Source organism: Fonsecaea erecta, assembly GCF_001651985.1.
Source record: "Fonsecaea erecta strain CBS 125763 chromosome Unknown Scaff6, whole genome shotgun sequence".
Taxonomy (NCBI): domain Eukaryota; kingdom Fungi; phylum Ascomycota; class Eurotiomycetes; order Chaetothyriales; family Herpotrichiellaceae; genus Fonsecaea; species Fonsecaea erecta.
The window spans coordinates 289,992-303,347 of record NW_017387249.1 but is presented as its reverse complement, the minus strand read 5'-3'; the positions used below and the strand labels follow the sequence as shown (position 1 = coordinate 303,347).

Genomic DNA, 13,356 nt, shown 5'->3' with positions numbered 1-13,356 from the left:
GTAACTTTACACAAGGGTATCCTAAATAGACCGTTTCGGGCCCTCACTCGAGTTGGAATCCTTAAGAAGATTCGTAGTGGTACATGGCTTTCTCTTTTGCCCGGTTATGATGCATCTCTACCTAATCCATTCGAAGACACTGTAGAAGGTCGGCTGTATACTAGCCTTCCTAGACATAAATGCGCCGTCCTTCCCGCTCGCACTACACCTGCCCAATCTATTTCGCGTAATACATTCGCTCAGGCGACTTTCGGTCGCACATAAATCCCAGTTTCGCCTTCGATAAGCAGAGAATCCTGGCAGATAAGATTCCAAGGATCAGGAAACAGGCACAACTGCGGTTGAGGAGGGTCCGAACCAAGCCCGTAGACTCTAACCAGGATGTACACATCGGTCTGGGTGGCCGGTGTCGAAAATCGCCCTGAGTACTTCTTCGCCATGGAGATCTGGTTATTACTCAGGAATGCCGGGTTGTGTAGGCTGCCCAGGGTAGATTTGACCTCCAAGTGATAGGTGATGTTGTTCCGCTGACCGGTTGGGTTCTCAAAGGTCGGGACGTGCTCGCTCAAATACATACGCAAGCGTCCGTCGGTGTCGACGTAGGTGAAATCGGCAAAGTCCTTCTCGCGAAAGTCATCGCTGAATGGATTTGGAAAGGCTTTCGCTCGAGCTCTACTAGTCCAGTTCTCTGGCGTGAAAAATGGTGACAGCTTGTCTTCCAGAAACTTGTATACCTAAGTCATTGTCTGTGAGAAAGCTGGTTTAGTGCCATGGGTGGTCGTAAATACTCACCAGGTGTTCTCCAGCAAATCCAATCTCATGTGGTACGGCTTCAGAGGACTCCTGAGCGACAAAACTGTTTCCACCATAGCTGCTCGTGGGCGGTCGTCCAGATGACCAGGGAGGATTCGACTGTCGAACCGCCTTTGTTGGGGTTTTAAATGCACCGTGTAAATGGTTCGGAGAAGATTGTGGCGCATCCAAGTCCGCTTGGGCCTCTGACGAGTTGTCGGCAATATGGCGTGACGTTGGTGACGTATTTGGCCCCAATGAACTGCTCCCGCTGGCACCTGGGTTGTTCACGAGAGCCTGGGGAGAAGGTGAATTGAAAGTGAATTCGAAGGCGGTAGCCATGCCGAAGACGGGCACTGAAGACTTGCTGGGCACTACTCCCGAAGGAGGTGTAACCCAGTTACGGAAGACCTCATGAGTGGTGTCAGACAGCTTTGCGTCAACCAGGCTTGCAGTCAAGCGCGCAATATTCTCGTCTGTAGCAGTCTCCCCATTTGTAGCGATAGCATCTGATCTTGCCCCACCGGAGGCAGCCTGGCCCGACCGTCTTCTCAATGAGAATGGCGAGGAGAGCGCTGCATCATTGCGTACTCGTCGTCCCTGTGAGCTTGGTGTTTGTGATGGCCTGTGTTGCTGTGATTCCGAAGATTCTTCGTCTGGACCACTACCAGTCCTCTCTTGGCCGAGCTGTAATTTTTGGAAAGCCAATCCGAGGTTGTCACTAGCATCTTCAGCAAGTGTACCGTCATCGGAATCTTCGTCCAAGCTGTCTTCAGCCACAATTTCAACGACGGTTGTTGGATCTGTCCTGATACCTGCTCTTTCGAGGTCTTCAATGAATTGCTCGACTTTCTCAGTTGTGAGGACTTTCACAAGAAGTTCGCGATTGGCGTTCCCTAATTGAAAGCGTTCTGCGAAACGATCTGATAATGGGATGATGATGTCCATGGTCTCTGAATCACGCCGGATCTTAACATGTAGTTCTCCATCTGCGTCCAGCAAGAGAACCTCTCCCTTCTCGTCGCGGCCGTATCTCTTTGTGCTGGCATCAAGAACGTATCGCCTGATAGTTATGTCTGGAACCCGAAAAGCCCTTATGTTTCTAAGCATTGCTGCCACCTGGTCGGCTGGCTGATTAAGTTTGTTTTCATGGCACACAATGCTTGCTCCCGTCAGACATGAATCTGTGCCATGGAGAGTACAAAGTACTTACCCAATGATGTATCGACTCTGCCTTCGGAGCCTATTGCTAAGCGCAGGATCCGCTGCTTCGGATATATCACCTTGGTTTGGTTGGTTCTGTTCTTTCCGGACGCTCAGAGACAAACGCTTCGAGTCCATCGACAACTCCTTGAAGACGTTGTGTATTGATGATTTGAAGAGTTTTCCAGTCACATCAAGCAATGGCAAGAATCCCTCGAACTTTGATTTTAGAAAGTTCAAGTCCGCAATCCAGAACGTATCTTCGGCTCGGAGTAACTGTGCAGCTTGGTTAGGATCATTAGATTCACCTTGAGTAACTGGAAAAATGTGAAGCAGAAGCAGTCGTCGTCTTTGATTCATTGACAGGGAAGCTTTGCCCAGGAAGGAGTCCAGAGCAGGCAACATATTCTGGCGTAACAGCCTGGTTCGGTCAAGCTCTCGTGTTGACTCCATGTCTTCAAGCTCCGAGATTAAATCGTCAAGTCCTGCATCCCTTACTTTCAAAAGGGCCTGGAAAAGATTGTCACACCCACGATAGAGTCTGGAGAGAACAGGCACCCTCGTGCAAGGGAATGAGGCCTTCCAGACACACTGCTGTGGCAAAACCCACCTGCCTGGGTCGACGTATATCAAACTTTCGGTATGGAAACTCGCCCTGGTTCATCGCTGTGAGCAGCTATCACATCCCCAAAGTGTTGAACTCACAGTTTTGAGCTTTCCAAGGCCGGATATGCAGCAATGGCTTTGTAAACAGTTGTAGCCATTGCTAGCACTCGTCCCTGGTTCATTTTTTCTTTCAAAGCCCGGAGCTGTTTCACAAAATAATCCGGCGAGAGCTCAGTCTGGACTCCAAATTTGCGGAGGAATCCCCAGTCCGTGTTTTGTGGATCAATCAGCTGTAAAACAGGGAGAAGACCTAGGCTGACAGGCGACAAAGACGGCAATATCGTCTCGCACAGTTTCTGCACACCTTGATCGGTGCTTACCCCAATGTTGCTGATATCCACTGTGAGTGTTTGAGCTTCCCAGGTGTTCAAATCTCCAAACATATTACCGTAGCCCGAACAATATTGCGTCTTCAGAAGCCAGAGAAATTCCTTTGATCCATTTCTCATCAGGATATGCCTCATTGCATCAGAGAGTCGTCCACCTGAATGAAGAGGAGGCAACCGGCACACGTCATCTACGGAGCATAAGAATTGGAACCAGTTTTGTCTCTCGCCTTCCGTTACTCCATCTTCGTAGTCTGGATGTAGCCAAATGATGCCAGAGAAGTCGTCTGCAAAAAGCCGTCTAAGAGCCTTTCCTTGTGTCCCAAAAGGAAGATGGACTCTCTCCCGGTATCGAATAGTAAGCTTGGAGTCAAGGAGGCGCAGGCGGAGTGATTGGCCATATTGAGGTCGGTAGCGAGCGCGAAAGATGTACACCGCATGCGAGATAAGGATTTCCAAAGGTGGCCAAGCTACCATTGTCGCATGGGAGTCGAGTATCATCTTGCAAATCTCTGTCTCATCACATGTTTTGACACCCAGCAGTCGGTAGAGTTGTCTGCGGTTACGATCATCGGCGGCCGACGCCTGAACGAAGCAAAAGTGGAGGCAAGTGGGGAGGGCGATGCGGCGATCCTGATCCATAAAGACCGTTTTAGCTGCGCAAGAAGCACCAGATGCCCATGAGCCGTCATCCAGCGGGATGATCCGCAGACCATTGAAGGCTTGGAATACGGGTGAATAGAACTGATATTGTCCATTCGAGAAATGATTGCAGAGAAGACTCGCGACGCGGGAGTGCCATGCGTTTGCCTTTGATGAGAAACTTGCCATATGCGCTGAGATATATTGGGCCAGCAACTCCACGAAGTGCGAGATTTTGAAGGGAGTGACACCCAGCCTTGAGAGGATGGTGGCCGAGTTGTCAGAGTAGGCATTCGATCTCACCCGCTGTGCGTATGTGCCCTCGGTGATAAGAAGTCCGCCAGTGGCATCACGAAACTCATCTGATGCAGTCAGACAATCCTGAGGCGCCATGAAAACACCATCTTGCAACTCCGTTCGAACCAGTGGCTTCGATCGCAGTTGTGTGATAGTGGAGTCAGCAACTTCTCTCATAAACGAATCGTGAATAAACCTCAGAGAGCCCAAATATTCAGGCCAACCAAACCTCATCTGAGATTCCGCCGATGTTGCCAACTGTCCAAAAGCAGAGCAGAGCGCTTCAGGCAAACGCCTCTGGAGGAATATATTCCATCTTCGGTCACGATCAATACCTTTTCGATTGGCTGTCAAGACAAAATCAGCATGGATAATAAACTGCGCCACTGTTAGGATCGAATCGTTTCACAAGAGCGGTAATGGTCCTACCTGAAATCCAAAGGAATTGACAGGTAGGTATGCATAGGTCTTCTGGCCTTCGGCAAGCGGTTTGTGATTGCGGTGTGGAAAAGCAAGCACAATCGTCGTTTTATCGCCATCAGGTTGAACCTGAGCGCCAGGTTGACGTGGAGGCATGCCCTGATACTTGCGTCGAAATATGACATAGTCCATCGTCGCATCGGGACGGCCGCCGATCCTTGTCTCTATTCTTTCACCGTTAGGCGTCAAGTGTTCGAGCCGTCCAAGCTTCTCAAACGGCTGTCCAGCTAAGACCTTCAAATTGATCACTTTGATATTTCGGGTAAACAGTAGGAAGGTGAAATCAAACGAGGCTAGGTGCTGGCGCAACTTGGACACCTCAAGGTCGGGCTTGAACTGCAGGGTGATTGATGTCCCTGGGAAGTCTCGTGTTTTGTCCAGCCAAATGGGTAGAACCATGCCGACGTTGCCGAGAGGAGGTCGCGTACCCAGTTCGAAAGAATATACACCTGAGTGAATGGTGACGACGTCTGCAACTTTGAAAATTGACTTGAAGCCAATTCCCTTTTCCCCAATCGTGTCATTCTGACCGGCCTTTGAACTGTAGCCCACTGCACACAACGACTCCACATCACCCCTGGTGAAGCCGATTTCGTTGGTCTCATAAGTCAGAGAATGGCTGGTCAGGACGAAGTCGACGCGGGGTACTGTAAGATATTTGCTGTCATCCGCGTTCTGGAGCAATTCCCAGAAAAAGTGAGTGAGGTCACCGTAGAGGCCATCGGAAAGGCTGCAAATTTGGTTAGCAGGAGTCTTTGGGACGTTGAAGCGTGGAACCACATTTTCAGTCCATTGGAAAGGTCACGAAGATTGATGTCATTCTCAATATCGATGGCATCTCTGGCGATGTGACGTCTCGTCCAGAATGAATTGATATGTTCTTTTGCTTCTGCGCGGGTGGGCATGACTGCACAGTGAGTGCACGAGGATACTCGAGAAAAGGATGAAAGGTAGGCTTATCACACCACGCGATACTGAAATGTCCAAATTCAGCCGACCTTATATGTGTGGTTGCCCAGAGCCTGCACTCCAGGCGACGAGGCGAATGGGAGAGAGAATTGCCGAGCAAAGATTGTCTGGCGAGGTACTATGTACATCTCGGTCTCTCTCCGACCAAGCCGTAAGGCGAGGTGCTGGTAAGGCACAGGCTCCTGGTTTCAGATAGTGCATGTGTGTGGTAGAGACCAAAATCTTTGGGCAGATTCCTTGCTCGTTGAGCTTGAGTCACGGACAGAAGATAAGAGTGCTGCCTTCGAGATTCGTCCATGTGAGCATACTAGCCAGCCCTCGCCGTGTGATGGCCTTCCAGCCCCCAAAGATGTGGAGTATAGGCGGCCACAGGGTGAGACCGCATATCTTGAGACGACGACTATGAGCGCCGACGGGAGTATCAGATTAAGGTTACGCCTGGGGGAAGCAGGCGGATTTCATTGCCGAATGCACGGCCGGATGGATCGTTGACAGAGTATGCACTGTAGATATACTCGTGAAAGCATCCCAGAGATGGACTTGAAGGAGGAAAGATGCGTCGAGTGGTAAAGTAGTGGCGGATGGAAGTCCATGTTGCAAGGCAAATGTACAGTAGAACAGGGTCTTGGGGTCAGAACAGGGTCTTGTGGTCAGAACAGGGTCAACGGCATGGGCATTCCGTTGACTTGAGCCGCGTGAGCCGGTCACCGCGTCGGCGCGAGCAGTGTCTGGAAAATGACGGGTCCAGACACCACGGCGCTAACCCCCCAACCCTTGTGGCTATGGGGACTGTGGACGAGGTAGAATGTTCGATAGCAGGAACATGTGGGTATTGGGCTGAATCTTCACGAAAGGCCCTGCAGCAAGGCACACTCGCTTCCCGGTGAGTCCTGAAGGGTAGATAAAGAATCTGCCAGGTGCCCTGACGCCAGTCGAGAGGCGGGTGTACTGTAGCCGATTGCTAGGGCGCCTAATTTGGCCTAGTGACCCCTGGTTTGGGTCTCATGGAGTGCCTAGGGAGTGACTAGGGAGGGCTAGTGAGGCTCAGTAACGTTCGGCTATTGGCTCAAGAAACGCTCAGGGTAACGCGGCCTTCGCACACTCTCTACCTACGACCAGACAGCGTTATCTGCACCTAACTGTCTATGGGTTGGATGGATGAAGTGTGCCTTGAACCAGGCCGTAGCCTGGCTGGGAATAGCTTTTGAGTAAGGGTATCGACACCGGTGTGACGAGGAAGTCTCGTGGTGGCCCTCTAGTCACTCTTTCTAAGGCCAAAGACCTTCCTTCTCGATAAGTGCTTGAGAGGGTTTGAGCAGGGACCGAAGGACGAGATTCAGTACTTTCTGCGCCAAGCGGTGGATGTCTCCCATCATCGAGATTTGATAACTGCGTTCCTCAACATCGTTCTGATTCATACATGTACTGTAACGTCGAGCCAGATATGCGAGATGCGGCCCGTGGATTGAGCACGCTCTCAGAGCCTTTGTTGAGTAGTTTATCGCCACAGGCGAATCGCCACTACACAGAGCATAGTAATGCCCCCAATAACTCCAACAGATATCATGATCCCGCTTATATTCCAACCTCGTGCCACATCATATGTGTGACAGCGCTACCAAGCGAATATTCCTCGACCGTAGCATCCGGATTCTCGTCCATGTATGAAAGCAAATAAGCCGATATAAAGGCGACCTCTTCAGCCGGATCGTCCGCACCTATGTAGTCAGTCCATCCTCCCCAGAATTTGCAATAGCCGCCTCATATATTTACCTCCGGGGATGCATAGCGCTCTGGAATCGGCTCGAGGAGCTGACGTATAGTGAAAAATTGCATATGCGAAAGCGTTACATCGTTTACTTGCTGAATACTCAGACTATAATTTGGAAAACTCTACAAGGGGAAAAATTGCTCTTCACGTGGGACTGGTATATACTCCTAAATTTTCCAGCTTCTCGTCCAATATAGTCAATTTACTAGGTCCTCTATCGACTCTACCCAGTCGGAGCCACCGATTTCGAGAGTGACAATTGGTCCCGAATCGTTGAGCCAGTCTGCTAAATGGGACAGACCGAGACAACAGTGGCATTCTGGTAGATTTGATCCATCATTCGGACTTGCTGATATTTCTCGGTTACATCGTTCTGCTTTCTGCAAACTCCATCGCTCCCGGAGCGCCGTCACCAGGTCGAGCTGACGGTGGGCACGCAGCCTTTGTATAGCGGCGAGTCCTCCTTTAGCCGCGAACTGGCGACCTGATAAGAGTTTCCTTGGTCGATTCGGGCTCCACTCGCGCAAGTCCCGACGTCTTTCTCCTTACCCTCCTCATAGACGTCGACCTTCACACTCCTATTGTAATGGGAAGAGTCAAGTCGCGTGCCTGTACATTGTACAGGGGTGCAATGGTGGCTCCTGATTGGTCGGATGAAGTGGAGAACCTTTTCTTTTCTTTCAATGGTATTTTACATAGGCAGTGGTGCAGAGAGACAACATAGACAATTAAGCATTTTCCATTCATCTATTTTGAGTGGTGTGGTGAGTGAGTTGTACCTGTTCCTGCCGCCGCAGAGAGGCATCGCCCTTGGCTATGAAACCTCGCCCCAGTTCACTATGTGTATAGCGCTGAGTACCCCGAGCCTTTATTTAGTGCCCGCGCTAACAACTGACACGGGTCGGCTTGTGTCATCGCACCCCCATGCGGGGAGCGTTGAAATCTTATGCGAACTGTGACACTGTTATTCCATCCTCAAGTCTGAATAAGATGGTGACGAGGAAATGCAGTAACTCACTTTGAATGAATAGCTTCGAGTCTGTGGCAGTTCTCCCTGTCGCTCCAATGCCGATCGGCGCCTTGCATGATTACGAAAGGTCCAGGGCAGAAAAGTCCATGACCGAAAAGTCCATGACCGAAAAGCCCACGACCGAAAAGTCCACGATCAAGACACATAGGTTTTGGGGACGAGGGGGAATCCCAGTCCCCGTGCAAGGAGACGTGAGGCTTAGCTCTCATGTGGCTGTATTCCAGAACCAGACAATAGACCCGGGCGGAGCAGGCAATTGCTTCGAGATGCTGAAGCAAAAGCGATGTCAGCTGAGATGGACGCTTTACTCGGTGGCGCAGTGCTGCCAACACGTATCTCGAGACATGAACTGGCAGTGAGGAGAAAATCTCTTGTATTGCGAGAGAAATCATAGGCTTGAAGCACAGCTTCGCTTGGGTGCACTGTCGAATCCGCTGTCGAATGATGTCGAAAGACCTCGTTAGTCTCCCTTGATGCGTTGTCAAGATTGGGCGAGGAGGAGTTGGAGCCGTGGCGCAGCAGACCAGAGCCCTACATAGGAGCAAAGGACTGGCCCTGCACTTTGGCTATTTCAAGCTATATAAGCTGCAATCTTCACACGGCATTCCCCAACATACAACCTCGTTGTCGCCTTCCACAGCTCACAGCAACGTCCTCTCTAGACTTCGAGCCTATAGCTTGCAATCTCTACAAACCTAAAGCGCGGACAAGACTATTCATGGAGATGGATGACAACCAGAAGGAAATCGAAGGCCATGTGGAGGAGAAGGAACGATTATCTAACTACATGGCTCTCGCGGAGGGGTACCTGAAACAAGACGAGTCCAACAAAGCAGTCGCAATCTTAAGAGATTATTCGAAGTACATGAAGGACAAATATGGCTCGGAAGGCTTTGAGTCAATTTGGGCCTTGAGAAACTGTGCAATCCTACTTGGACAGAACGAAAAGTTCACCGAATCAGAACCTTTCCTGAGAGAGATTCTCGAGAAGACCACAGGATACTCCAATCTATCCACAGAGGACATTGACGAATCCACAGAGGACAGTGACGAATCCACAGAGGACATTGACGGATCTACAGAGGACAGTGACGAATCCACAGAGGACATTGACGGATCTACAGAGGACAGTGACGAATCCACAGAGGACATTGACGGATCTACAGATGGTATGGCCGAATACAATAAGTTTACGCGTTGGGCTAGATATGCCCTGGCGTTCTGCCTGATGAAAACCAAAAAGTTGAAGGAGGCATGTCGTATATTTAAGGACGTCCTGAACGACCAGAAACAGGCCCTTGGGGAGAAAGATCTCGATACAGTGGAGATTACTAAATATTACTTGCAATCTCTATTGGAATCCAGGCGAGCTAAGGAAGCAACACGCCTATTGGAAGACTGCTCTCAAGTAATCGAGACTCTTGATGACAGTGACAGTTATGAGGTGAAAATGGAGCTGCTCAAGATTGGGTATGTTCTAATCCAGCAGCGACGCTACAAACCAGGACAAGATTTCGTGCAAGAGGTTTTGTGGCGACAAGCAGACTTATTTGGACTCCAACACCCAGAAACTGTCAAAATGGCAGAGACTGCGTTTTATTCGATACGGGAGATGGCCTATGGAAGGGTGAAGGCTTCGGTTCCATCTGGAGCTCTGATACTGAGAAACCGGTGGAACGCGATGAAGGAAATCCTAGGTGTAAGCCATAAGGATACCCTTTTGGCTCTGGAGGAGCTTGCGGATCTTGTATGGCACACAACAGAGTCCTCGATGGAGCAGGAAGGTGCTCTGATGTTATCCCAGAAAGTCTACGATGGGCGAAGGGAGACACTCGGGGAGGACCATCGAGACACGATTTCTGCACGAAAAGCTCTCCGGTCTCGGATGGAGCACCTCAAGTATTCCGACATATCGTCTATTCTGGGTGACGAGCCAGCCGAGAGTGCAGATGTTATGGAAGATGTCGATTGCGCGCATTCGGTCAGCTGCCAATCAGGAGAAGCGGATGATGAAGAAATACAAGAGTCAACAACGCCTGAATCCAGAAACCCGGAGTATATGGATGACAGCCACGACAGCCGAAATACAGATCAGCTCTGTGAAATCTGCAGCGAACTTCATATCGCTTCGTTCCTAGGAAATGCTCAAGTCTGGGACGAAGAACAGCAAGACAGTTCCTATCCTAGGAACAATCAGACTGTACAATCATTGCGCTCACGAGGGAATTGTCCACTGTGCCGGCTTATTTCGGAGAGATTCTCGACACTGTTAAACAGCGATGGGCTCGATCCGAACACAAGAATCTCATATCGCTATATATGGCCGGACATTTTGGACCGAAATCCCGATAGCGGCTTTGACGGTGAAGGCCACGTAAGGGCCAGTATGCTTTTACTGGAAGTTTCCATGCAAGACGAAAAATGTCTGTTATACGCTGTGGATACTCGCGGTGGTGCCATCGAAAGAGTAGAAGCTGTGGCAAATATCAGTCTTAACGTCAACTCGTCATCGCCTTCCAAGAACTCCCTCAGCGTGAATGAGCACGGCCTTCTCCCTGCTCTATCCTTGATTCTCCGCGGGCGCAGAGACGAGGCGAGAAACAAATTAGCGCTTCTCGGTGAAACTTACGGATACTTGAAGGGCCGACTAGTGGACGAAGTGATCGACACTAGCCTTATCAAGTCCTGGATACATTGCTGCGATTCCCATCACGGTAAGAAGTGTAAGCCGATTGGTATGGATGAACACAGTCATTGGCGGTCAACTTGGCTGATCGATGTGCATAAAGGCATGCTAGTGCCAGGGGACGAAGGAGGCACATCTGTGAGTTATGCCGCACTCAGCTACGTATGGGGCGAAGGCGGCGAGCAATTAAAGCATACTGCCACTGATGGCATGGCCGACAAACTCAAATCACCTGGCAGCCTCACTCAATCCTCGAAGCTCAAAATCCCAAAGACGATCAAAGACGCTATTGAGCTATGTAGACAGATCGGAATTCCGTACCTCTGGGTGGATGCGATCTGCCTCGACCAGGACAACATCACGGATGACATTCTCAACTCAATGGGCAAGTTATACCAGGGCGCCAGTGTCACCATTATCGCCGCTAGCGGTGAGCACTCGAACGCTGGGATCTGTGGGTTTAGCTTGAATTCGAAATCAAAGCGTCCTAAACCGGACACCTGGAATATTGACAACATGTCTGTTGGGCTATACTCCGATTCCGCGCAAAATATGATTCAGGATTCTAATTGGTACAAAAGGGCCTGGACATTTCAGGAAATGCTTTTGTCTAAACGACTTCTAATTTTTACGGAAAAAGAAGTCTTCTACCAGTGCGCCTCTGGTATAGCATGGCGGGAAAGCGTGTTCTTGGAGCACCCACAGTTGCTGTCAGCAGGCTTTTCTATCGTGGGCGCAGAATGCCAATTTAGGCTTATTTCGATTATCGAGAAAGAAGTCGAGGATGGCCAGCGGAAAGATTGGATTCGCAACATCTATCGGGGCCTTGTCAGCGGATATTTACATCGGAAACTGACAGAACCGTCAGACGTCCTGAAGGCTGTCCAGGGTATCCTGACAATTATGGCAGAACGGACAAAGCAGAGCTTTTACAAAGGCATTCCGACTGAAGACGCATTTCGCAGTCTACTGTTTCATGTGACAAGGGCCCATGACAACATTCGTCGGCCAAACTTTCCAAGCTGGAGCTGGTGTGGGTGGCAGAATATTAGTATGACCGATGACCCCAACAAATCCGCTTTGAAGTTTGTAGAGGATTGTTTCGAATACTGGTTCAAGCCAAAGGTTGACCTGTATCGATTCGCATCTTCACAGAACTACCACAACGACAACAACATCGGCCGAATCTATTACTTCAGTGCCATCGATACTCGAAACAAGAAGACAGGTCAAATCAAAATCGATGACAATGTTGACGCAGGGAAGAAAGCAGATTGGGAGCGAGAGGCCCACAACATGCTTGTATTTCTTGCAGAAACAATGCAGGTTGAGGCTAAGATTGAAAACCCGGGTGAGCCAGTCTCCCAGGATCCGAAGATACTACGACACAGAATATTGTCGCCAAAACTCGGCCTCCGGTTTTTGGACCTGGAGGAGAAATCCTGGACAAAAATGGAGGATGTGCGTCTCGAGTTTGTAGCCTTTGCAGAGGCTAAAGCTTTCGGAGATGATCCTAAGCACCTCATAGAGCCGACTGATACAGACAAGCTTCATTTCGTGAAATCCAATTGGCAGAATCATCTGGTCGCTCAGATTGCGGTTCTTTTGGTGGAAAAAAATCCCAAGACTAATATATCGCGCCGCTTGGGCTTATACAGTATAGAAGCGGAACACTGGGATCGGGGATCCAAAAGGAAACAGATAGTGTACTTATGTTAGCAGCGGACGAGCCTCACAAGGCCGCCAACAAGGAGTCTGGTACCCTAATGAGGGTCCATTGTGTTGAAAATTAACGGAGAGAAATCTAGGAGAATATTGGACACAGTATATGAGGAGCACCTTAAGATTGTGTATAAACGCCCCGTGTGGTTTGCAGAGCCGGTTGACACTCGATGTACTAGAAGCTCATTTCATCACGAATGGGCATTTCACCACGCTGGGATATCGATTAGCTTCTGAGTGAGAAAGTTACAATGTGTCTTCAAAGGGGAGGGCCGGTTTAGGAAGCACTGTATCAGCTTTGTCCATTGACTATCAATGACCTTGCGTAGCGAAGCACCGGAATGAGACGAGTCACTAAACAGACACAAGGACTAAAAGCAGTGGCACGCCTGCTTAGTTAAAACGAATCAGGGGTTACGGCTATTAAGTAACTATGGCCTTAGCTAGTGGGCCTGGAAGGTGGTCCCTCCAGAGCCCGACTTTACTGTAGGGAATCGAGAGCGTGTGAGAGTACAGACTATCACTTTTTCCGCTCCGAGCCAAAATCAAATACCTTAGTTTTTAGAGGTGCTTTATGGCGGTTCGATAGGAATTTAGACACACCACATTGGCTCCAGAGCAGCAGGACCAGGTCGAACTCATGGAAGTAAAGAGCAACGCAATCCCGCCGCGCTCCAAACTCACGAATCAATCATCCAAACTGTACCGCTTTGACGGTCACCCGCAAGTGGCTCACCCTCACTTTCACACACTACCTCACCCATTTTCTTGA

At 49.8% G+C, this 13,356-nt stretch overlaps 2 protein-coding genes across 2 annotated transcripts; one reads left to right on the top strand and one right to left on the bottom strand.

Annotated features, from left to right (window-relative positions):
* Positions 1–239: 239 nt before the first annotated feature.
* Positions 240–5,311, bottom strand: AYL99_07137 (hypothetical protein; the record flags this gene model as incomplete). The annotated part of the gene is made up of 6 exons (XM_018838646.1): positions 240–734; positions 793–1,954; positions 2,006–2,650; positions 2,701–4,304; positions 4,356–5,136; positions 5,187–5,311. The coding sequence occupies 6 exons, from the start codon at positions 5,309–5,311 to the stop codon at positions 240–242; spliced, it is 4,812 nt and encodes a 1,603-aa protein (XP_018691414.1).
* Positions 5,312–8,900: 3,589 nt separating this feature from the next.
* AYL99_07136 (hypothetical protein) lies at positions 8,901–12,655 on the top strand (the record flags this gene model as incomplete). Its single annotated transcript, XM_018838645.1, has 2 exons — positions 8,901–12,519; positions 12,585–12,655. 2 exons carry the CDS (start codon positions 8,901–8,903, stop codon positions 12,653–12,655), a joined length of 3,690 nt encoding a protein of 1,229 aa, XP_018691413.1.
* Positions 12,656–13,356: the final 701 nt, after the last annotated feature.